The sequence below is a fragment of the Helicoverpa armigera genome, chromosome 20 (assembly GCF_030705265.1).
Source record: "Helicoverpa armigera isolate CAAS_96S chromosome 20, ASM3070526v1, whole genome shotgun sequence".
Classification (NCBI taxonomy): Eukaryota; Metazoa; Arthropoda; class Insecta; order Lepidoptera; family Noctuidae; genus Helicoverpa; species Helicoverpa armigera.
In genome coordinates this window covers 959,833-984,632 of record NC_087139.1, presented here as the reverse complement: position 1 = coordinate 984,632, position 24,800 = coordinate 959,833, and the positions used below count along the sequence as shown (strand labels likewise).

General features: G+C 36.2%; 1 protein-coding gene across 1 annotated transcript in view; it reads left to right on the top strand.

Annotated features, from left to right (window-relative positions):
• The first annotated feature begins 2,916 nt into the window (after window positions 1-2,916).
• Window positions 2,917-24,800, top strand: part of LOC110372526 (hemicentin-1) — a 78,679-nt gene continuing 56,795 nt past the window's right edge. The window contains exon 1 of the mRNA XM_064039931.1: window positions 2,917-3,201. Coding sequence (XP_063896001.1) covers window positions 3,111-3,201 — 91 coding nt within the window. The 5' untranslated portion in view covers window positions 2,917-3,110. The remainder of the gene's footprint in view (window positions 3,202-24,800) is intronic.

Genomic DNA, 24,800 nt, shown 5'->3' with positions numbered 1-24,800 from the left:
CCGGGTGACAGCGATGAGGATCAATTTTTCGTCGTTCTTTATTAGTTTTAAGTTTCTTTTTTATGTAAATATAGATTCATTTAATTTTAAATACTGTACAATACCTATGTTTTCTGAAATATATAGATCCATGTAATTAATAATATAACATAGTTTTATGGCGCCGTGATTGACAAAGAATGAATGAAAAAAGGACACGAATCGCATGCATAAGTTATTATTCCTTAAAGCACTCTATCACAAAAACGTACGTACAAAATAAAGCCGAAGATAAAACCAAATCACATATCTCATAATAAAGAGACATCCACGATGCTTCAACAACAGCCAACGTAATGCATTGAAAACGTACCATCTACAAAAATGGAACGAATTCCCGACCATTCTGCCAGTATTTATACTCGACTGAAGTATTGTTTTTTCAAAAAACATTGAACGTTCAAATGTGGTTGGCATATTTTTATACGGTCACCGTTTCTAGAACCAACCCTTTGTGAGCTTTGAAAACCGTTCTGTCTAATATTTTTTGACCACGTTTGAAAGAGGTCTGGACGTTACTTAGTTTTAGTGCAAACTAAAATTGGCCTGACAGATTTTGTTTGAGGAGGTTTTAACTTAAATGTCAGTCAGTTCGCTTGTTTTAAGGCTGGATTTTTCTTTTGTTTTCGTTCCTATGTGTTGTGATATTAAAAGGATCGGTGAGAGGGTTGGTATTCCAGCTTTTGCTGTTATTGGTGTAGTGTGGGAGAAAAATATACAAAAAACTGGTGAATTCTTGAGACTTACATAAATATTATGTTTAACTACTTACTTTTTTTAAGTTACTTATTAACTGCTGTATGGCTATCTATGTATTGACGGGATCGAATCATATATGTACCCAAGTTAAAAAATCTAGGGCATTGATTCTTTAACTGCACTCCTATCAATTTTCTTCTGAATTAGTTTGGACGTTTTACTGTGTGTTGCAGAGAGACGAGAGAAGTCCAAACTAAGAAGTAAACTGAGTCAAAAATAATCTACTTAAAACCTTTATTTTCACTGTCCATTCAAAACCTTTTACCCAAAACACAGATAAAATAAACACGAACGTCACAAATCCACAGTTTCACGCGCTGCTTACCCCAATAGCCGGAGCTAGTCGTAATTATATTGTCGTACTGTTTGTTGGCAAACATTTGACGTCCAGCAAATTAGGTGAGCGAGTTACATTGCGCGTTTCATTCTGAGAACTTCCTACATTTGTAGTGTTAATGTGGTAATGTAATTTGAACGACAGGTTAGGAATTGTTTTTGGGTGTTTATTTTCTTTTTTTATTTGTGATGAATTGATTTAGATTTTTAGTAGTAGTGAGAGGTTTTCTAAATAAATAGTCCCAGTACATATTTTTTCAAATCTAGCAGATACGTGGAGAGAGTGATTATTCTAAATCCATTCAATATCAAGTCGGAAGTAGGAATACTCGAATAGTAAATGGTTTAACCCAGAATACATTTTCTTGAATCACAATACAATGCCAAACATGACTAGCGCCACGATAAAAATTAAAACACAGAACAACCCAACCCACTTTCAGCCAAAAATAATGCCACTAAAAAAAAACGCCCATCGCTCCGCTCAAATGGACGCCATCACGTATCCTGTGTACACTAATTGAATCAGTTAATTAACAATTTCAAGGTAAAGGAAGCGTGGTATCCGCGGGCGACAGAAGGGGAAGGGGAAGAGAGGGGGAGGGGAATTATTATTAGGAAGCAGCGGAAGTATGACGCGGTGGCGACAAATGTATGCTGAACTTTCAACTCTGCTGTTTCGAAAGAATTTTGGTTGTATTTTTGGGATAAACTATTTGGGAATGGAATTATCACGAATGTTTTTAAGATGTCTTTAGAATATCCTCGAGAGTAGGTATGCGAATGTCAAAGGATTTTGATGAGAGATCGTACCATTTAGGTGATGATGATTTATTAAAGATGATTTTACAAGAGAATAAAAAACTATTCAAATAAAAAAAAAACACAATGCAACGGAAACTATGTAAACTTTTGTTATAATTCAACAAAGAAAGAAAGAACGAAAGATATTTCAAAATAAACTTTAATAGCAACGAAGCGACTTCCCCCTTAATTCAAAAGCAATTATTAGTACACACCTTTCTAAAACAATCAACAAGTAAAGCCATACAAACCACATAGGAGGCGCCTAATAGATTGCTCTCGGTATCAAATAACTCAAAATTCCTTGTTTCAACAACGGAGCAGAATATTTGTGGGTACGCGTAGCTCGTGTGTTCATTATGGGAATTTAGTAGGATGACGATAAACTAATAGGTGTATGGCAGGAAAAGGTGAGGAGTGTTGATGAGAGAAATGTCTTTCTGGTTAAGTATGACACCATAGTTGAACGTTCTTGTGAGACTAAAAACGGTAATAAGCTTAATGGGAATAAAAACGTATCGCAATTGACTCTTTTAGTGGTGCAAGTAAAAATAAAAATTGAAGATGGATTACTTCTTACCAAGTTCGTTCATTCTTGAGCATGTAAATAAATTTGAAAAAATACATTTAACATTCATTAAAGGTTTACATGCAAGATCTTGTATCCCATTTCAGAGATCTAAAATAAATTCCAATCACACGTTTATGTAAGAATCTGTTATACATAAAATCTTCGCGGCTCATCAAAACACTTCATTCAGAATTCACAGAAATACAAAATGACTGAACACATTACATAACATTTGGTACATAATAACGCCGACCCAATTCCCATTGAACCATTCAAAGAAACACATGTTAACCAACTCACTATTTTTAATAAACCCGCTATTATTAATAGAATTCCCACTATAAACAAAACACGACCAATCCAAGAAGTGTTTAATTTATTAAAAAATAATATTATTTCGTTTCAGATTCGGTTCCGGTACAAAAACGAAAATACGGGGCAAAAGTTGGAGTTCGGCCAAAAAATTTTAGTTTTGAAGATGGTTTGTGTGATATAGTTACTGAAAAAGTGCGTTTGGTTCCAACAGTGACATCAATGTGTCGTGTTGATGATTCTGTCGATGTTGGTGATTCAGTGTTGGTGATTAGGACGCCTGTTGGTGATGATGGCGAAGGATATGAACTTGTGTGTGTTGGTGATGGTGATAGTGTTTCAGACTCTGATAGATACCAGTTTGGAGATCATAGATTCACGTGAGTACATTCTGCTTATTGTAATACTAGGAACATACGTATACTTTTGAATTAGTTAAAATATCAGGTCAACTTGAGAAAAGCATGAGCCGCTTATAACCTCTTAAATAAATTAAAAAGGAGCTTTGCCGTCTACCTCATCTTGAAGATGTTTGAGTACCTACTTATCACTCCAAATATTTCGACCTATATTATCGTTTCCCACATAAACTTTCTACCGATAGATCGCAACCATTAGGTCCAACGCAATATGGGAACCATGTTCGCCACTCATAAATCAAATACATGGAGATTAAAGTTCGGCTGATTGATGAAAATACCATGTTTGTTTGAATTTCGACGTTTGTTAAACTATCTGCTTTTTATTTATTTACATTTTATTACATGTGTTCTGTGTTACGTATGACAAAATAGGTCACATATTCGAAAAAATAAAGGGAATCTAGTTTCACCTTGTTATGATAAACTTTTACTGCATTTTTTTTATAAAGGTTTACTTTCGATAGTAATGGATACAGGCCTAGTCTTGCGGGCAAACTGGAGCTACAATGTAGGTATTATCATTGGCGCCTTAATTTACCACCAACCACTAAATCGTTACTACAAGATGATTGAAGTGCCAAAAACAAACTGGGAATCATTCGTAATCAACAAGATTTAATTTTAGTCTAAAAAATATACTTAGTCTTAGTTATTTACTTTACGGAAATAGAAGTATTTTGCGTAGATGTAAATATTTCAAGAATGATGCTGATTCATTCGCGTATTTGTGTGAAGAACTTGAAATTAAATCTAGTAGGTATTTTTTACGAACGTACATTATATTTCAGTTGAGTGATATTTGTATTTACATTACACTAAATCACAGATTTCCTTGACGTTGAAGCGACATTTGTTTATTTTGTAGGCGCCATCAAACGTGGATTCGAGAAAAATATGAAAAGCAAAAGTTACTTATTTAAATATGTCGTCTCAGAAAATGTTTTGAAGAAGTTGGTGAACTAGAGAAATATTTAAGACGTAATACGTCTAGATTTAATAAAAGTCTTGTGACAAATGTAATACTAGGAAAACTTTTATATTAGCATTTGTCACACATAATTTACGAATATGTTGAGTATAGCATAAATCTCGTTTCGCTGTGATGACAACGTTTTTAAGCTATGAATAATTTCTAACGCAGCGTGCTACAATATCTTATGTACCTAAATTAGTACCTAAATCAAATTTCTTGAAAGTATATTACATTTCTTTTCCTTGTATTTTTATTTCACCGTTAAATTGATATTCTCCGAAATGGATCTATCCACGTGGATCCATGTTTCACTGCATATAACGAACTAATTGTTTTTTCTCTTGTGTCCCGAGGGAACTTCTTCTCGGACCAGGGGGTAATTCACGTAACGTTCGCTGCAAGCGCTCATTTGCTTTCGCGCTATCAAAAATCTCGTACCCGCAAGATCGCACCCAGCCTAGCTTTACTATCGTAAACCGCTAGTCAACGTTACGCAAATCGGCTTTAGGGTTAAAGATAGCCTGAAGATTCACAAAAAGGAGCTTTCTATTGATGACAGAATTTTCAAAATCGATTCAGTATATCCTGAGATTACAAAAACTTTAACCTGATGATAATTAATAACAAAGTAGCTACGAATTAGATCCAAATTGATTGAATGACCTCTGTTTAGGAGTCAAACAAAGAAACAGAAAGATAGACAAACAAACAACGGAGATTTAATACGGTACGGAACAGAAACGGTTATTGTTACAGCATGGTTATTGGCATCAACAAATGCGTCAGCGCAACACAACGCGTCGTGTAATAATGATATATTAGCACATAAAGGTCACACGCATAAATAGAGCTAAGCTCAGCCTAGAAATAGTCTACGAGTTATGACTATCATAAAGCAGGTAATTACAGAAGTCACTGTTGCTACATACCTACAAAAGTATGGGGTTCACCTCAAGGTAGAGACGAAACCGAATAGCGGGATGGGCAAGGTAATGTTCGAGTTGTCATCATCTACCTAGCCTGTTCTTCTAAATTAGGGTCGGCTTCCAGTATAACTTATGTCTTCATGTAACTCGCCGTTTATGTTGTAAATTGAATAAACAAATGGATCTGACTATTTCACCTCCTCAACCCAGTTACCTGAGCAACCCGATACTACGACTGGTTGTCACAATTACTGGCTTCTGACTTACCGTAACAAAAGCGAAAGATGTTCATATGACAGCCAGGCCCCACCAATTTGACTCGTCTTCTGAAACATAAAGGAACTCGTTATACCAACGACGCTAAGCCAGACCTGTGCGGCTGTCTTTTAACCACGAGCTTCTTCGCGTTATTACATTGTTTTACTGCGCCATTGAATATGAAAGCCTTCTCTAAAATCTTATTGAAAGCGCCTTCTGTATTCACCTGCCCATTGCCTCCAAATCAGTAGTAAACACGCATTGAACTTTCGTGGTCTATTTTAACTTCATAGAAAGTGTCTCTGTCGACCCGCTTTTATTTAATCTGGCTACCATCCAAACTGAGGGCAATATGTTGCACCAACGATTTTGTCAAACTATGTTTCGAAATAAACTGATCTTTATCAATAAAGTTAATTTTGAGTTTATCTTTTATTTAATCTCACACTGGAGAATAATGTTCTGTCAATTTTGAGGCTTTAATTTGCTCTTTCTATTTCAATTCTAGTAGTAGTCATTAATATACATCTAGTGAACCATTTTATTTATTTTTATCAACTGGTACTCGAATAATCTTATCAAATTCGTTTGTTTTCTACAAAACGGTTCCCCAGACGACTATTCTAATTACAATCCACTAAAATACTTAGATATATATGTACCAAAAAACAAAGCAGAAAAGGCTTATCAATGCAGCATTAATTTAAATACTAAATTAAGTATTTAAATCCTTACTAATATTGTAAATACGAAAGTCACTTTGTCCGTTTGTCGCCCCTTCACGCCAAAACTGCTAAACCAATTTAAGCCACAGTTGGTACTGTAATGTAGTTAGAAACTTTTTCATTTGTAAGATTTTATTCATTATTTTGATACTGTCCGGACAATCATTTTAAATGCGTTCTATGGAAAATAGTAGATTAGAATTTTTATATTGAAGTATGTCACTTCACCTCTCGAGCCCAAACAATAACCGTCGTGATATCGAATCAGTTTTTCATTTTGATCAAGATAATTCTCTCCCGGTCCTACAAATTGTACACAGATAGTCTAATACCTGAGAAAGGACATAAGCTACTTTTCATCCGGCTGTGAGAGATAGTTCCCTCGAAACCCGGGTGGAACCGCGAGCAATAGCTAGTTCAGTAATAAAACTCAGATTACAGCTATCCTTTCGCTAAAGTACTGGGAATTAACACTAGGGTTAAAAAGGTCAGTTGACTTTACTAATTAACTCGACAAAGAAACACGTAATTTGTTTCGCTTTTCACATACGGGATACTAAAGTGTTTATTTATTTTATACTTTTAAATTGTAATCTATCTGTAGATGTATAAGGTTTAATTTGGATCTGAGGACATGGCACACTACCTATTTAATATTGTTACTGAAACATCTAAAAATACATAATTAGTTCACGATCATTATATTTTACCTTCTTCTTCTTATCGAGTGAGCTGCAGGCAGATTTAATCACCTAACAAGCTTAAGTGTCAGATTTTTCATAAGATCGATTTATCAAATGATACTAAAACCCACCATATGCTTTCTGAAATCCTTCACGTACTTGGACCGTGGTAGCTTTCCGAACAATTACCTAGCCCAACAAACAAAGAAAACTTCAAATTAAATTCTAATCTTAAAAAACAGAAAATAATCAAATTACAAATCCTAAAAACAATTTTTCCAATATCCAACACCATGTATCACGCGATTCAATTAAAGATACACAGGGCAACACAATAAACAATTTATACGAACAAAATCACCAATAAAGCTTAGGAAATCTATACTTGAAGCAATAAAAGAAATAACTTTAAACTACATGCGATGTGACCGTGGTAAGCCAAACGTTGTATTTTACTAGTAGACCAAGAGCCTGGGTCTGAAATACTTGTGCATTAAAGCTAATATTGTGTGTTCGCAGATTGGTTAGATTTTTTGTTTGAGTGTGCGAAATTGTTACTTTTGTATTGAAAAATACGTCTTTGGTAACCAACTTCATAAAAAGGAGGTTCTCAGTTTGATGGTTTAGTAATGGTTGTATGAATTGATTTTTGGACCTGTATGTATATATGTGCGATTATCTCACGTTTGACTGAATCAATTTTGATGCAGCTTTGAGTCATCGTATCTATTTGGCAGACTTAGGAGAAAGTTTTAGGTATATTATTATTGACAGCGGTTTTTTTTAAGTGTCTAGTATTTTCAAAACCCACTGCTAATCGAACGCCACCGTGATCAATTTTTGAAACCCATTTAGAAGTAAAATGCACACTAAAATTTCAGATTTTGACATAAGTCCACTAGCTCCGGGATCTCAGTCTACAGGATTATGCAGTGCACTCACTACTTTATCTCAAACATTAAAATACTTTATAGACACTTAGTCACCGACTACGTTTATTGGACCTCCGGCTTTGCACTGAATTATGATATCGTTATTTGGATTTTCAGTATTGGAATAATTGATTTTTTGTGGTCTTCCTATTTGCATGGGATGCGATATCCTCGGGCTGTTTGTAGATGATATGTGTGTGTTTGTTTTGTTAAAGGAAATAAAGTATTGTTGATCTGAAGATGGCAAATATTTTGGGTGACTTGAAGATTTTAGTGTCCTTCCTTCTTGCACACAGAAGACAATCAGCCAACGACAGTTGACAGGATGGTTAGCAATTTTTTTGGTTGATCTTGATTCCAATTAAAGATTTCAGTTGATCTGATACAGTTTACACATGATCTTTGAAATGTGGGTACTATTCATCTTCATGCTGATTTATGAGCAAAAGCATACTATTGGCTGGCTAAAAGTTTGCATTTTTCAACTCTAAAACAACAATTTTGCGCGATATCAAGCTTCCTAAAGAAACTGCTTTGCTTTGGAAACCCAGGTAAAAATTGCCATTATTATTTCACCGCAAAAGTTTTATAATGATAACCAAAACCAATAGATTCATTTAAATCAGCAAACATGATAAGGATACCATGTGTAAACCGTTACTATCTCTGAAGTTATCCTCAGTATACACAATAATATAATATAAACTTAATCTTAACTTAGGACGACTCGTAATACGCCATTAAGTTTGTCTTAATCTTTATTTTCACTTAATTGCTGTTTATCTAAACCTCGCTGGATTAACTTAAGCCATTCGTTCAGATTATTATAAGCCTACTTACGAGCAAACACAGCGTATTTTAAAGGAGTAAGTCATTAAAATAATTTCACTTAGATTATCTTAAGCATTATTGTTTAAGATTATTTTCTTATCAAATTATGAACAGTGAAATTGTTTTAGGTTATTTTTTATAGCAAATAAAAATTTTATAAATGTCCACTTTTTTAATTCGATACTAATTTTTAAAAATGAAGCACATCATGGTGAACATAATTTTGACTGGTCATCAAAAACAAAGTCTATAAATTAAAATTTACGTTTAGATGAAATTAAATTAAGGTATATAAAAAGTCTCTTAGTTACACTACCTCCAACAATTTAGAACATTGGAAAAAAATATAATTTAGCTTTTCTAAGATTTTGAGCTACACGTTCGCCTCCAAAATATTAGTAAGAAATTTACTGGAGCACAGAGCTGAGAATTCAAACTCCCTGGCAATATCTAGATCTATTTCCACGCTGACGAAGACAGGTGTTGGAGAATCTAAATATACCAGGACTTATTTAGCTTCGGAGTTCAAAACCCTTGGTAATTAGCTGCGACATATTGGCAATAGAGATAATGTGACAACTACAAGTCGTGTTTTATGAAAATGTATGTTTTATTTTTGGTTGCAGATGATGGAATGTGGTGATGGCTATTTTAAATTTTTTTGCGAGTTCAAGGTCCTTGCTTGCGTACCTTTTGGTTTTTTTAGAGTTTCTGTTATCAGACCAATATAATTCTTTTATACTTGCAATGTTTTTATGTTTGGTAAAACAAAAACATTCAACTCATTCTTGAAACATTTTTGCCGGCTAAAACAAATCCACAGTTTTTACAAAATAGGTAGTCTAGAGGGAGATAGTACACGAAAGAAGTAACTGAAGCATGGTTTAATAATTCAAATTATGATTTATTTTTTAACCACTACAATAATATTCTTCCCGGAAAAGTGAGAAAAACGGAAAAACTAGTCCAGTTTTGACTTCATCCTCATACATCAACTTCACGCGTGGACAGTGGAATCTGGTGCGTGACGTCATCTGACAGACGTCAACTTTCAGCCTAACATGACCCGTTGACTACCCATCCGCTGTAGAAAGTTAGGTATTTTTAGACATAGATTTCGGTTCTGCAAGCGGAAATAAACTTAGTCTTTTTAGGGCTTGGAGAGACTTTTTTTTAAGAGTCTGCTTGGGTCCAAATTATCACAGGTTTCATTGAATTTACCTTAAACACTGGTTTGTACTTAATTGTCAAAAACTTTCGGAAAACAATAACAAAAGCTAACTTTGACACGTGGTTACGCATCTATATTCGTTCTGGCGTGCAGCCAAACTTCTTGCGTTTCCTTCAGCGTGGGGACAGATATATCCGCGGTATGTGGTTAGCTTTAATTATGATTTCTTATCTTTTGAGTCAGATTGTTGAGAAATTGAAAGAATCTTGGTTTCCAATTGTTGGTTGGATTATTTAGTTAATTTGTGATGCTTTGGGGATAGGTGAGATGCGTTTTTATGGATTATTGGTACTCATTGGGGTTGGTCTACACTTTGTAGACAGGACAATAAACTGATAATGCCTGGTGATGATTTTTTTTTTTATCTTGAGTCATATCCTTAGCACCCTCTATTCATTCATCGATCTGCGTAAGAAAGTTATTTTTACGAATTAGGCTTATGGATTCCGTACCTCTAATTTTTCTGATAAAAATATATATTCGTTAAGGTTAAAAGTTTTCACCATCTGTCTTAAAAATTCCTATTCCAGTGAAGTCGCTTCCTAGTGTTAGTTTTACGAGACTCCGTGACTCCGTGACACATAGCTACAGAATTGTCTTACTATACTTACTTTTACTACCAGATGGGTTTTACCGTCCCAATAATAGATATTCGTCTATTAAAACTACTGTTATGTGACCACTTGCAGCTACTAAACTAAATCTATTTCTTCGTAACAATCGCCCATAATCGTCTAGTAGTCAAACAGGAGTTAAAATTAAAACGACGTTTACGATTTCTCGGTTACGATCAAGAGTATCACAGCTGTAGTTAACCCTTTGTCTATTAACTGTGGTTTTATTTTGATCAACTGTCTTTGTTCCTCGTTTGGAGTGGTTCAAACTATTTGCTTCTGTTTTCGATAGTGTTTAGTGCGTTTTTATGTATTTCATTGTTCAAGTTTAGTGGGTGGGAATTTTAGAGGTGATCGTTGATTTTATGCGACATGGGTTTTCAATTATGTTTTCAGTGTTGTATTTTGAACAGGATTTCATGTGCAAAAAACTATGCAATACCTAGTATGTATATGACGGCGCCACCGTCGATGTGTCAACCGTCGATGTGTCAACCGTCGATGTGTCAACCATCGATCTGTCAACCATCGATCTGTCAACGGTGGACTTTATAAAGCGGCGCGCGCGCACGACTCGGGTCATTCGTTCGCCGACCGTTGCCGAGTGCACACCTCCCACAAATTCGTGATAAATAATTGTAGTGACTGATACTGTGTTAATTGGAATAAACCAAGTGATTGTGTGAGAACCCCTTTGTTTTATTTAACGATGTCGGATCCTGACGCCGACATCAGAAGTGGGATACAATCCAAATGCCCACATCTGTTAAGGATTGCCCTGCATCGCCCACGTGTTCAAAAAGTGAAGATTCTAGTGGCAAAAGTTGATACGCCTGATGCAACACTGCTATCGCATTGAATCAAGCCAGGCAAGCATAAGCAAGAATCCTGGGTGGTGAATCTCGTACTGCAACATGATGTTGGTTGGTTGGTGAATGACCAGACTGATTTCGGGAGAACTCGCCACGTGAAGATAAATTGCCTACCCACTAAAAATAAAAAAATGGAAGTCGATAATTTAAAATGGAGTTTGTAGTAGAAGATTTATTAAGAATTTCAGCGAAGGTGCAATATGGTAACCACGGTTATGGTAATGGTATCGGTTTCCATTGTTACATGTCAAGCTATTTATTGAAGGTATGCTAGAAAATTAACCGAATTTGTCTTTTTTTTTTTCTTCATGTTTCAACAATGACGGTGATCATTGTGCAATATGGCGAGAAAATTACGACGTTGAATGGAGCATCCCAGCTGAATGCCAGGAGCCCAACGTGTCATTGTGAGGTCGGAGTGTTGGTGCTCGTGCATCTCCGTGGCTTCACGTCCGCGAAAGCTTTGCTATACTGCGCGCCATAGCGATGTGCGATCGTCACGCACGTTGAGTGGAAAACCCGGTGAGACCAATCCATTGTTCAATCCATAGTTTTATGTTGAGGTTATTTTTTAGACGAGGTTATTAAACGTGGAACTGCCTCGTTGACTAGGGGTATTGGTAGATATGAACTGCGTCGTTGGTTTACTTGTGCGACTATTGTGCGCGGGCTCTCGGGTCGGGACGAGCTCGCTTTGCTGGTTTTGGAAATTTTCACAAGGCAGCCCGGAGCCTGGAAGATGCTGATTGACGCACCCTTCATTGATGTCGGTCCTCCTTGTGGTTTCACTCTGGTTGTGTTAGGCTGTCGCTATGAGATTGAAGGAATACGGTACATCTGTATCTGCGCAGGTGCCTGCGCACTACAATATGTGCGCGGCTGGCTGATCTCGTAATAAGGGCTAATTATACGACCGCCGTGGTCAACAATCAGCTGGCACACAATTATTGTCAGTGGTAGTTAACTAGTGGAATCACCGATGCTGAGAACTAGGTCCACGGGTTCCGATTAATATCTTTCAGTTACATAGAATAATTCAATATACGTCAGACTATAGATTTGTTGGCAAGGTGTTGTTACTTCTTACGCCTACTTAGTGATTTTTTTGTGTTATGCTGTACCTATGATGGGTATCGGGGTGACTTGAAAAAGACCCGTTGGCCTGTGCGATAGCAGCGTGGTGATCAGGAAGAGACTCGTGTAAATCTTTGTGAGTACAGTTAGTGTCATGTTACTGTGGTTCCTAGAAAACCAGGATGGGCTGATAAGTCGGCTAAGGGACACAAAGGTCGTGTAAAGCCTGTCGAGTGGAAGGCGTTCGTGTGAGTGACAATCGTAGTTGTAATTAACAATTTGAAAGTCGGACTAACTGTTGGATCTTTCTTTTATTTCATGCTTGGCAGCTGATGTGACCGGTTTCTTCGTTTGAAAGGTGTTGCTGTTCATGAAATCCGTAACTGGTGGTAGTGCAGCTCGTGATTGCGTAGGAAGGATGTGTCAGGGGAGTAGGTCTATTTGCGCTTGTAGAGAATGATTCGAACGTTGCGCGACGAGCTCATAGAAGTTCATTACAATCATCATCATACCGGTCTATGGCCGTGCCCTGTTGAACGTAGGTCTCTTCCAGTGAACGTCATCCATCCAGGACTTGGGCAGCCCGCATCTATCCACTACCTGTCTCTCTCTTCAGATCGTTGTTGTTGATGTTGATTGAGTAGCAAATAGTACCAGGTTCAGTGCAACGTACCGCATACCAATCTTATTTTATTTCTACGAGAACGATGTCTTCAGATCTAGCGAGGATCACTCTGCTTAGTCGTAGGTAGAAATTCGAGATACAGCAAACGGAATGATTTAGGAGGAAAATAGCTTTAACAAAACAGCGTTTTAATCTTGGAGTGACAGCAGTGAGATTCTTCTAGAAGAAGATTTTGTGCGTCTAATTTGAGCGGAAGGAACCGAAACTGAATTGTGTAGCAATTTCTAAGGCTTTTGCTTTCATTGTAATAGACGTAGATAATGATGAGTACGAATAATATGATAGGTATCTTCTATGGGGTTTCTTGCCGATTATTCTCCATGGGAACAACAGTATGGTCCCGTGCAACTAGTGTCGTGAAATTTTATAGGAAATCGCTAAAGTTCATTTGAAACCATCTTATAATGAATTCGAGTAGTAGTAAGAGCACTCGAAAAGTGCTGTAGTAACATACCAGCAGTGTGATTCCATAAGACTTCACTCTAAACTTCGCATCTGAATCCGCCGGGAGTCTCAAACTACACTAGCGCTACTCTTGCGAGCGTGTGAGTTGAACTAAATTAACCTCGAGATTTTGACAGATCAAGTATGAGATGATTGTTAGAACGTTTTGAACCGAATGCGAAGTGAGACTGAATAGCGAAGTGAAATGCGAGTTGTTGTCTGAATTTTATAGAATCGACGTACTGGTGTAAGCTTACTTGAAGTGGCTTGTATTCCAACTAAGGACTCAGGAGGCCGAGACGGCGGCTCACGATCATGGAAGGTATAAGGTGTCATCTGATAATGACGGTGACAGTAACGAATCTCAATAATGTTCTTTGACCTGTACTTATATGACACGACTTCAGAAATGATCATGATGTTCGACTGACATGATTTCAGAAAGTGATGATTGGTGGACTTAACGTAACTGACTTAACTGAACTGGCTCGCAGGGCCGTATTCCATGACACACACAAGTGTGACAAACCTTGGGGACTGCCCTGACACGTGACTGGTGTGACTGATTTTAGGAACTGGCTCTCTGGGTCAATGTTCCACGACGTGTGACATAATGAGTCATGTTAAGAGCTGGCCTTAACGGGTCGTAGGTTCTGGTGACTAACTGACTATTTTGTGTAGACTATGCGAGATTTTGTGAAAAAAAAGTAAGATAAAAAAAAAGAAAATAAAAAGGGGAAAAAAAGTAATAAAAAAAAAGGTTTAACAGTCTCCGGTTGTAAAACTGATGAGAAGGGTTTAACAGTCTCCGGTTGTAAAACTGATGAGAAGGGTTTAACAGTCTCTGGTTGTAAAAAAAAAAGGGCTTGCCGGACCAGCACATTTAAGTCTGTTGTGATTGACCTCACAACTTAAAGATTTGACTGACTTGATTTGATGTGACTGAGTATGTCAGGATGAGCGAACAGTTCGTTGTCTTGTTCTCAGATGCTTAGAAATCGCTCGAGGACGAGCGTATGTCAGCATGGCCGTGACGGCGCCACCGTCGATGTGTCAACCGTCGATGTGTCAACCATCGATCTGTCAACCATCGATCTGTCAACGGTGGACTTTATAAAGCGGCGCGCGCGCACGACTCGGGTCATTCGTTCGCCGACCGTTGCCGAGTGCACACCTCCCACAAATTCGTGATAAATAATTGTAGTGACTGATACTGTGTTAATTGGAATAAACCAAGTGATTGTGTGAGAACCCCTTTGTTTTATTTAACGATGTCGGATCCTGACGCCGACATATATATCTAAATAAAAATAATACTAAGTAATTTTAGAATGTAATGCAATTGAGTTGCATAGTGACCACAAGTTCTTTAACTGATTTCTGCTTTTCCACAGAAATACCTTATTATATCAACATACTCCTTAACCTAAAACTAATTTCCTTCTAAGCTGGTACTAAGTAGTGCACCAAAAAAGAGTATCTAATATCTTTTTGTAGTGGCGCTTAAGACAGAGGCTAAATCTGTCTGATCCCTGGCTTCGAGCCAGAGGATGCCGATCCCTAAATATGCTGTGTCGCCATGCAATTCTGTATTTAGGACACTTTTGATGGGGGAGCGAGGTAAAAATAGTACTATGATGAATTTTTCTGCTATTTACATTGATGTGGGCGGCTGTAATGGGTGTATTTCCTCTCATTACGGGGTTTGTGGTTCGTTTTAATGAATCATTTTAAGAATTATATTGTTTTGTATCGAAATGTGTTCTGGAATTTTCTCAATTGTACAAAATATGAACGTTCGATTGTAAATATTCTTTCAAGATACTGTTAAGAGCTCTTAAAAAGATTTCTCCACAAAATATTTCCATGTAAGAATTACGTTCCATTTTTTTTTCATTTATAACACATTTAGTTTCTGCTTATTTTAAAAAAAATATACCAGTATCCATTTTTTACATTAAGTTTAATCAAACCCCACAACCACGGTATTATGATTATCCTACCGTTAACAACAAATAGGTGCCATCGTCATGTGAATAGAACATTTGTGGGCTACGTGATCGAAATTGCGATTTTTCTCATTTTGACGGGCTCCGCCATTTTGTGGGAACGCTTTGAGAGCCCTCGTTGTGACTCTAAGATGTTGATAGTATTAGCTTTTATGTTGAGGATTTTCGCGGCTATATGTAGGTCAGGGTACGTTGTCATTTTTGTAGCTTGTAAGGAAAATGTTGTTTGAATTGTTGGATGTTTTGAGGTATGGCTCTGGTCCTTTGCTGATGTTTTTCTCACAAATGGGGTTGACCTCATGTTTATAGAGGAGGAAGTCCTAATGGCCTATTATTTATGTCAGATTTTTAAAACTACAATCGGCTGATAAATGCTTTTTAAAATGAAATCTGTCCGTTGTAGGTATATACATACAGTATATACATTGTTACTGTAAATAAAGAATTATTGATATCATCATCATCACCTGCCTAGCCTTTTCCCTAATACATATGTTGGGGTCAGCTTCTAGTTATTCCTTCTCCTTACCCAGTTACTCGGGCAGCCCAATACCCCTTGGAAATCATCGTTCCTAATGACGCCAAAACCCGAAAAAGACACTATTCAATACATTTTAAAAGATAAACCCTAAGACAGATTCCTTCAATGCCTTCAAAGTCGAGAAAGCTACACAATTGCCACAATATCCAGCTCATACAAATTCATGGGAGAATGCATATGTAATGCACGCGACAATATTTGTGCATAGCGTTACATACGTTAATTCTGTTGCATGAGTCAAGGAGACAGCTCTCGTTTGTTATAGAGGATTATTTTAGTTTATTCGGCTGGTATGTTTTAAGAAAGTGCTGTTTTTATTTCAAAGAAGTTTGCTTAAAATTGTTAAAGGTTCGTGTAGGTAGGAGTATTTGAATACAGTTATCATCTTGTATAGATTATGTTGTATGGTAAAAATAACATAAAATCAGTCCTAATTAACAGTCATTCAATGAATGGTTCCTGTGAAATATTTTTTGATGTTAATGCAAAAATCGCTGAATCGTTTGAGATAAAATTGTGTAGGTAGACCGGTGGTAGGTACCGTATGCACATAAACTACTTATGATCGGAGTGATTTCCCCAAGATAGATATATTCTTTATTATGCACACCAATTAAAAATCAACAAGATCAAACAAGATGTGATGATGAGACTGAAGGCGAAAGTTACTTTAAGATAATCCATTTGCATTCTTCTCCCAAATCACAACCCCCACTCTTTCTCAAACCAGCCCCTATCAAATCATATTCCTCCTTCCAACAATAGGTTGTACCCACCATTTGCCGCCATTCGTGTTAGCATCGTGTATCGTAAGCAACGCTCTCGCCGCATACATAAAACATGGGCCCTTTGCCGCATCGCGCAAGCTATGATCTAATAACGTGGTGCGTAGTGGTGGATGGGTACGTTGTAGCACGGTACGGGATTTTTTGGGACGTGATATTTTATAGGAGCTAAAATTTGCCCCCAATGCCCAAATAAAATTGTCTAACAGATCTCTCATATATTAAAGAAGTCGTTTTTTAGGTGTGAGAGCCCTTATCAGCTTTAAAAAAAACAGCCGCCTTGAGAACCTTCAGAACCTTTTTGAAGTAGGTTAAAAGGGGAAATTAAAAGTTACCTTTAAGATAGAACCTACTTTTTTGACAGGACTTTAACTTACTGGAGTCAAAGATTGATAGGGAAAGAAAGACCATTCTTGTTTTAGTTCATTCCCTAAACTAATGAACAGTCGTGAACATCTTCCTGCCATTGTCCAAATCTGTGAGCAAAATTTTACTTTTATCATTTCCTTGCAGGAGTATCAACTACCTATGACCAAAATCATACAAAAATCTCGCAAAACAATGAAAACGCACCCTCTAACTCAATTGGTAGTGTTCTCTTTTGATGTAACTCCGTCTTTTATACACGGCCCTTATACGAGCGCTAATGCGCCACCTTCTAACTATATCCAATTTGTTCTACCTTGGGGTAAGCAGGGGTGATGGCATTCCCAGATTTTGGAAGTGTGAAGATTTTATGAGTTGTAAAAAGATGAAGGGGGCTTTTTTTTGTTTGCGGAAATAAGTTACATTAAAGTTAATATACTACGGAGTACTGAAGAAAAAGCAGTTTTAAAAATGTATGGAATCTATGATGATGTGAGTCGCACTGAGAGACAAAATATCTTCATAAAATATCTTCGCCTAGCATTTTCTTCCTTCATTTCAGAAAATCTAATGAAATTTGTTTGTAATATCAGAATTGGGTCCGATAATCAATTTCCAAATGAGACACTAGCAAATACATCGAAAGATCTACTTTTCTTAATTTCAGGCGTTATGACCGTGGCAATTTTGTTCAAATCTATTAAGAGCGTTTGAGTCATACTTTGAGTAATTTTTATGAGAATATTATATTAGTCATGCGTACGATGGCTAAATACCATCTGGCAAATGATTTATGTGAGACAAACAAATCTGCAATAATAAAGATTAATTGATTGACCGCCTCATTCTTAGAATTTGATTACTACGACTATAGAGTACGAGGTCTTAAATTTGGTATCCAGGTGGAGCAAAGCATCTCCGATGTTAAAAGTGTATTTGAAAAATAACTCAATCTAATTTTGTTCGTACTATTGCATGAGTCTCGTCTCCATAATTGACTGCAAGACATGATGAAGCCTAGCTTGATAGAATAAATCAGAAAAGGCTTCGAATCACTGACACTTTCTTAGCCCTAGATAAATCGGGTTTCACCTAAGATAAAAGTAGCAAAAATATCAAGCACATATTAGACACAAAAAAAAATCTGCTTGTGTATGCGGCACTTACAACCCTAAGGTAGAATTCCGTGGATAGCGGCTACGACAGCCGCGCGCGGCTTACGACAGTCGTCGGCCGCGCGCGACAATAGTCAACATATGAAAATGTATGGCACCGCTGCCGAGGTCCGCGACAGTCGCGCGCGGCCGACGAATTTCGTGAGCCGCGCGCGGCCGTATGCATCTCAACATGGTCTAGCGCTTAATAACATCTATAGAATTTTAGTAAAACCAGAATTGAATTGTTTTTTATTTAGTCGGCAAAACTTCTTTTTGTTTTCATTACAATACAAATGCTTTTGAAACAGTATTTGGTAGTATCCTTCATCATTTCTACTTTTTAAAGATAGGGTAGATTGGTAATCTATTTTCATAATACAGCCACAGCAACACGTCATCCTCTTCTTCTTCAAGGATATCAATTAGCACTTCGACTAGAGGGAACGGACGAACAAAATCTACTAATTTCAACACAATGCGCGCGCGCGAAATTCGTCGGCCGCGCGCGACTGTCGCGGACCTCGGCAGCGGCGCCATACATTTTCATAGGTTGACTATTGTCGCGCGCGGCCGACGACTGTCGTAAGCCGCGCGCGGCTGCGTCAGCCGCGACCCACGGAATTCTACCTTAAGCAACAAGAAGTAGTATCACAATCATCTACCTAAGATGGTCTGTGGCTAATAATGAATATTTATGAAGTCATCATCTATCTGGTCAATTAAAGGTTAGTCACACAGAAAAACTTGGTGCATATTAATTACCATCGATACTTTTAGAAGTACACGAGTCTCCCTTGCTTGACAATATTACTATAAAGGTACGTAATTTTATTAAAATACCTCAAACCTTTTTTTCATAGCACCCAGTAAGAACTATGACAGTTCCGTGACCGTCTCGTACCCGATGAGCGGCAGTTCAGTACCACATCAATCTTCATAGCGACTAATGAGCGCGCTCTCTAAGGGATAGAGCACATGAGAGGACGGTGGATTTTGTTTTAATTAGTGTTGGTGGTGTAGTTTTTTGGACGAAAGCAAATGTTATTGTGAGCAAAATTTTTATTTTGATGACCATGCTGTACTATCTTGCAAGCTTTAGGTATGTATTTGCAACTGATAAAAATATTTATTGTTAATTCCATACAATTTACCTAAATACAAGACTAAAATCACACAGTTTCAGGTGTTGCATGAAAAAGCATTGGCCTGTTCGGGTAACTGGGATGAGGAGGTCAGATAGATAGACGGTCATTGTAAAACACTGGTACTCAGCTGTATGCGGTTAGACTGGAAGCTGACCCCAACATAGTTGGACAAAGAGGCTGGGCAGATAGTGATGAGATAAAAGGGTTCTACCTGGTTTACTATACTGGTAAAGATTATACTTTTAATCCCAATATTTGAATCAAATGAAACTTCGTGTTGATGAAATTGGGAGCAAAGACTAGTGACCTATCTGTCCTTGCCTTTACAAGTGATCATGAAACTAAAGTACCTACAAACCTCATTACTCATAGATTCACATGTAGATGTGAACAGATGAATTAGGGCTAAACGTTTAATTGTTATGTTATTATTAAAATGGTTATGGGCCGTCGCAATTGGCGCCTCGCTGGGCGCGTATTGGCAAATGTTCGGTGTTGACAAATGATGTTTATAATACATTGATGTTTTTGTAATATTGTTATTACAGTGGTCGGATGAGTTAGATTTAATAGTGATATTAATAGTCTTTACTTGTAACTAAATGACGCCAGTGGTTTCATCCGGGTCTCGTAGGAATTACTTAGCTTACTTACCTGGATAAAACACACTCACTCAATAAGTAGGCTATCTAAAACTAAAGGAATTTGTCTTATAGGATGAAAAAATCACTTTGGCTTAATAACACAAGCCACTTTGTATTCGGTTTTGTGGAGCAATTCACACAGGATATAAAACTGCTGGTGGATGCGAATAGATTATAAACATATATTATACAAACAAAAATAAATAACAGTAAATTTTATTACAGAATCAAGGTCATATCTTACGTTTCTTTGATCAGTAAAAGCTACAATATTTCATAGAACGTGCAACCACGTCACACTGATAAGATTATTTTCATTTCCATTTTCTACAGGCTGTAGGAAATTTTCTCAGAATCACTTACACTCTAAAAGGCCTTGCCCATACATTTGTTATTTCGCCGAAAATATGTAATTCGAACCTTATTCTATTAATTGTATGTAGTACAGAAATAGCACTTCTAGGAATTAAATAATGTTTGAGTCAGGCTCATCTAGATGATACGTAGTATTTTTAGGTAGCCTAATTATTTCAAGGATAATCTTTTGAGATTGTTAATTTAGTCATAGTCATGATAGTGACGCATTTTGGGTCAGAAATCGTCTTGAAATAGGTATCATATCGTAATTTTTCTAGGGTAAAGTTAGAGGCTCTCCCAAGTTGTCACTTATATTTGAAGGCATATTTCTATAAAGTATTTTATGAAAACCAGTATTAAAATAGTAAAACTCACATATTCACATTATGGACCAAATACATGAACCGGAACATCATAACACCTAGGTTTTTTTTTTTAATTCTTTCTTTTTGTTTTTATTTTTGTGATATTGTGTAAGTTTTCGAATATAATGTAACTAGTTTGTCGTATTAGGTTAAGTATCTGTAAAGATTAAATTCGCTGTTTTTTGATTCTAGTCTCTGTTGTTATCACGAAATCAATGGCAACCATCATCAGTAGTCCCTGTAGCTTTACTGGGGGAAAACTATTCCATCATAGTCCATATTATATGTCCTTTTTCTCAAAAGAACTGAAAATAGACTCTGTTCATGACATATAAAACCTCATTGGAGGATGTATTTTATTTTTATTTTTTCTTAATTGTCAAGAACAAAAGAAATGACTGTTACTCTGTACACATTTTTTCCTGTGAGCACGTTTATATAATTTCTTCTACAATAAAAGTTATTTATACCTATTTACCACTTGGAAAGCCTTTTTTCTTTTATGTCCCCAATGACCACACCAGCACGCTATCGAAGAAGCTAATTATTCAATTTTGTGGGGAACATAAAAATTTTAGTTAAAAAATAATTTATTTTACAGTTTTATCGAAAAGTATTCTAATTTAAATAAAATGACTAGAATAATGGCTTATGTCAAACGTTTTGTATTTAATTGTAATAAACAGAATATTAAGAAAAGGCAGGGGTATTTAACTCCTGAGGAGGTGGTTCTTGCTCTGCATGACTTGATTAAAATTGATCAAAGCTCACATTTTGAAAATGAGTTGAAATGTTTGAAGTCAAAAGTTGATCTAAGTTCTTACTTAAGTGGTTTAAATCCTTTTGTTGATGGCTACGGCTTATTAAGAGTAGGTGGTCGCTTGCAAAATGCAAACCTCTCATTTCAGCAAAAGCATCCTGTTATTTTGCCCAAAAAGTCAACTTTGACCAAACTTATCATTCTTAACGAACACATTCGCCTTAAGCATGCTGGGCAGAAGCTAATTCTTAGTAGTTTAGGTGAGCAATATTGGCTAATCAATGCTAACAGAGAAGTAAAATCTGTGTTGCACAAGTGTGTATTATGTTTCAGATTTAAGGCTAAAGCTTCCAGTCAACTTATGGGTTCATTACCACTTGACAGAGTCAATATTACACGTCCTTTTCAAATTGTAGGCACTGATTATGCAGGTCCTTTCAATGTTAAACAAACTAGAGTAAGAAATCCTGTTATAACCAAGGCTTATGTTGTTATTTTCATATGTTTTATTACTAAAGCAATTCACATAGAATTGGCGTCAGACATGACAACTAATACTTTCTTAGCTTGTTTAAAAAGGTTTATAAGCCGTAGAAATAAGCCTACAAAAATATATTGTGATAATGCTAGTTATTATGGAGGTGCTGATAATGCACTCAAAGATTTGTATAAGCTACTGAATTCCACAGATCATCAAAACAAAGTGTTTGATTATGGTTGTTCAGAGAGAATACAGTTTCAATTTATTCCTTCATATTCCCCTGTATTTGGTGGCCTGTGGGAGGCAGGAGTAAAAAGTATAAAATATCATATGAAACGTGTGATTACTCAGAGTGTACTTACTTATGAAGAGCTGTATACAGTGTTAGTGCACATAGAAAGTATTTTAAATTCTAGACCATTAACTCCCATGTCAAGAGATTGTGATGACATGTCTTACCTGACACCTGCACATTTCCTTACTGGCTCACCATTGACTTCATATCCAGAGCTTAATTTGACTGATGTAAATGTAGGAAGGCTTAGTTTTTGGAAACAATGTTCTCAAATGCAACAGCATTTTTGGAATCAATGGCATAAACAATATTTAGTTATGTTGCAGAGTCGACCTAAATGGAAAACTCAACTACCTAATTTAGAAATAGGCAATATGGTATTGTTTAAGTCTGATAATGTATCTCCATTGAACTGGCCTGTAGGTAGAATTGTAAAGGTCATTCCAGGAAAAGATGATTTACTTCGTGCAGTGGAGGTAAAAACTAGCAAAGGTCACATTGTAAGAACAAGTGTTATGAAAGTGTGTCCATTACCTATTGATTATAATTAATGTATCTACCCTTTATTTTTAAAGCAAGAATTACTCTTGGGTTTAGTTTATCTTTAATTTCTTTACTAATCCATTTGGGTAGTTATTTTAAATGTTTTAATTTAATTGTCATACTGGCAATGATGAGGTTAGCTTGTGGCTGAGGCCCCAGCATGTTCATGACATATAAAACCTCATTGGAGGATGTATTTTATTTTTATTTTTTCTTAATTGTCAAGAACAAAAGAAATGACTGTTACTCTGTACACATTTGTTTTCCTGTGAGCACGTTTATATAATTTCTTCTACAATAAAAGTTATTTATACCTATTTACCACTTTGGAAAGCCTTTTTCTTTTATGTTCCCATTGGCCACACCAGCACGCTATCGAAGAAGCTAATTATTAAATTTTGTGGGGAACAGACTCTGGATCACCAAAAAAGATTACCAGCATTACAAAGCAGCTTACACCAGGCAATCTCCCACTTGACCGCTTCTAATGATGACTGCGTACATTTTTTACTTCGTCATTTTGATGAACATCATAATTGCTACGTTTGAATTTGTTAAGTCCTTCATGGGAACTGTCAGTTTAAATTATAGCTTTTTAAGGGATCTTAGTTTTTTTTGGACTGTAAAATTTGTGAGTTTGATGCTATTTTTATACTTGCTTTATTTGAAGTGACCCAGACAGGTCAAATGGCGTGCAATTAAAAAAATGCAACATATTCTTATTCATTGTTTTGCATGGAATATTCATATTTCAATTGATTTTAATAAGCGTTTGTAATATGGTATACATACTGGTTTTTCTTGAAGTATGGATCAAACGAAATATAGAGGGTAATTTCCAAACTATTTGACTCAATAATTTATTGGAAAATAAGTACGGAGCAGATATGATGTCCAAATCTATTATTATTCGATAATTCTGTATCATCATTTGCTGTGAAATCGGTTCTATTTCATTGCGCCTCATGATCATTTTTGAATCACAAATCTTCTTCAAAACGTCACAACATATTTTCATAAATTCAGACACCTTGTTCATCTAGTCCATACCTATACTTTTACCACAGTCATGATACATCCATAGTCATACATACAACTACAACAATTTAATACTCCCACAAAAAATGTCCCCATAACGGACTAATAGCCACCCTACAGCCACTCGCCATATCCACAACTCCCAGATTTTTATAGTTTCAATAACACCTCGTTATTCAACTGGGAGTCCCGAAATTGGAATGGAAAATGGGTTCACAATATGGCTCCTCTCATCCGTTTCTACCGTTCCTAGTGTAGCAATTTCCTCCCGTACAGATGACGGAGTCTGCGTCAAATGTCTTATTTTATTTTATGAAGTCAGACGTATGCTTTTGCATCAAATTATATGGCGTGATGAGTCTTTTAGTATTCCACTTTTGATTCGGTGTGAGTTGGAAATCTGTTGGAGGGTTGGGTTTTAAATTAAGGGTTCTAGGGATTGTTTTTCAGAATTTTTATTGAAAGTAAAGTACTTTGATATGAAGTATTTTTCAGATAGTTTAGATATTATTATGTTTAATTTTGGAGTCTTCTCATTTTATTTTTAAGTTATATAACAAATAGATATTTTTAGTAAATATTTTTTTACTTCGCTAAGCAATCAATCCAATATTAATTACATCGAACATGATACTGCTTTTATTTATATTTTCTAGTTAATTTCTCACTTGAATCCTCTTACTTCCCTCAAAATGTTAAACTTTATGATATTAAATTCAAAAATGTATTTCTTACACTGCATGCAAAACTGCAAAAGACCCTACACTATAAATATTTCCCAGTTTCCACGCGACGCGTTCCGTAAAATATAAAATTACAGTTT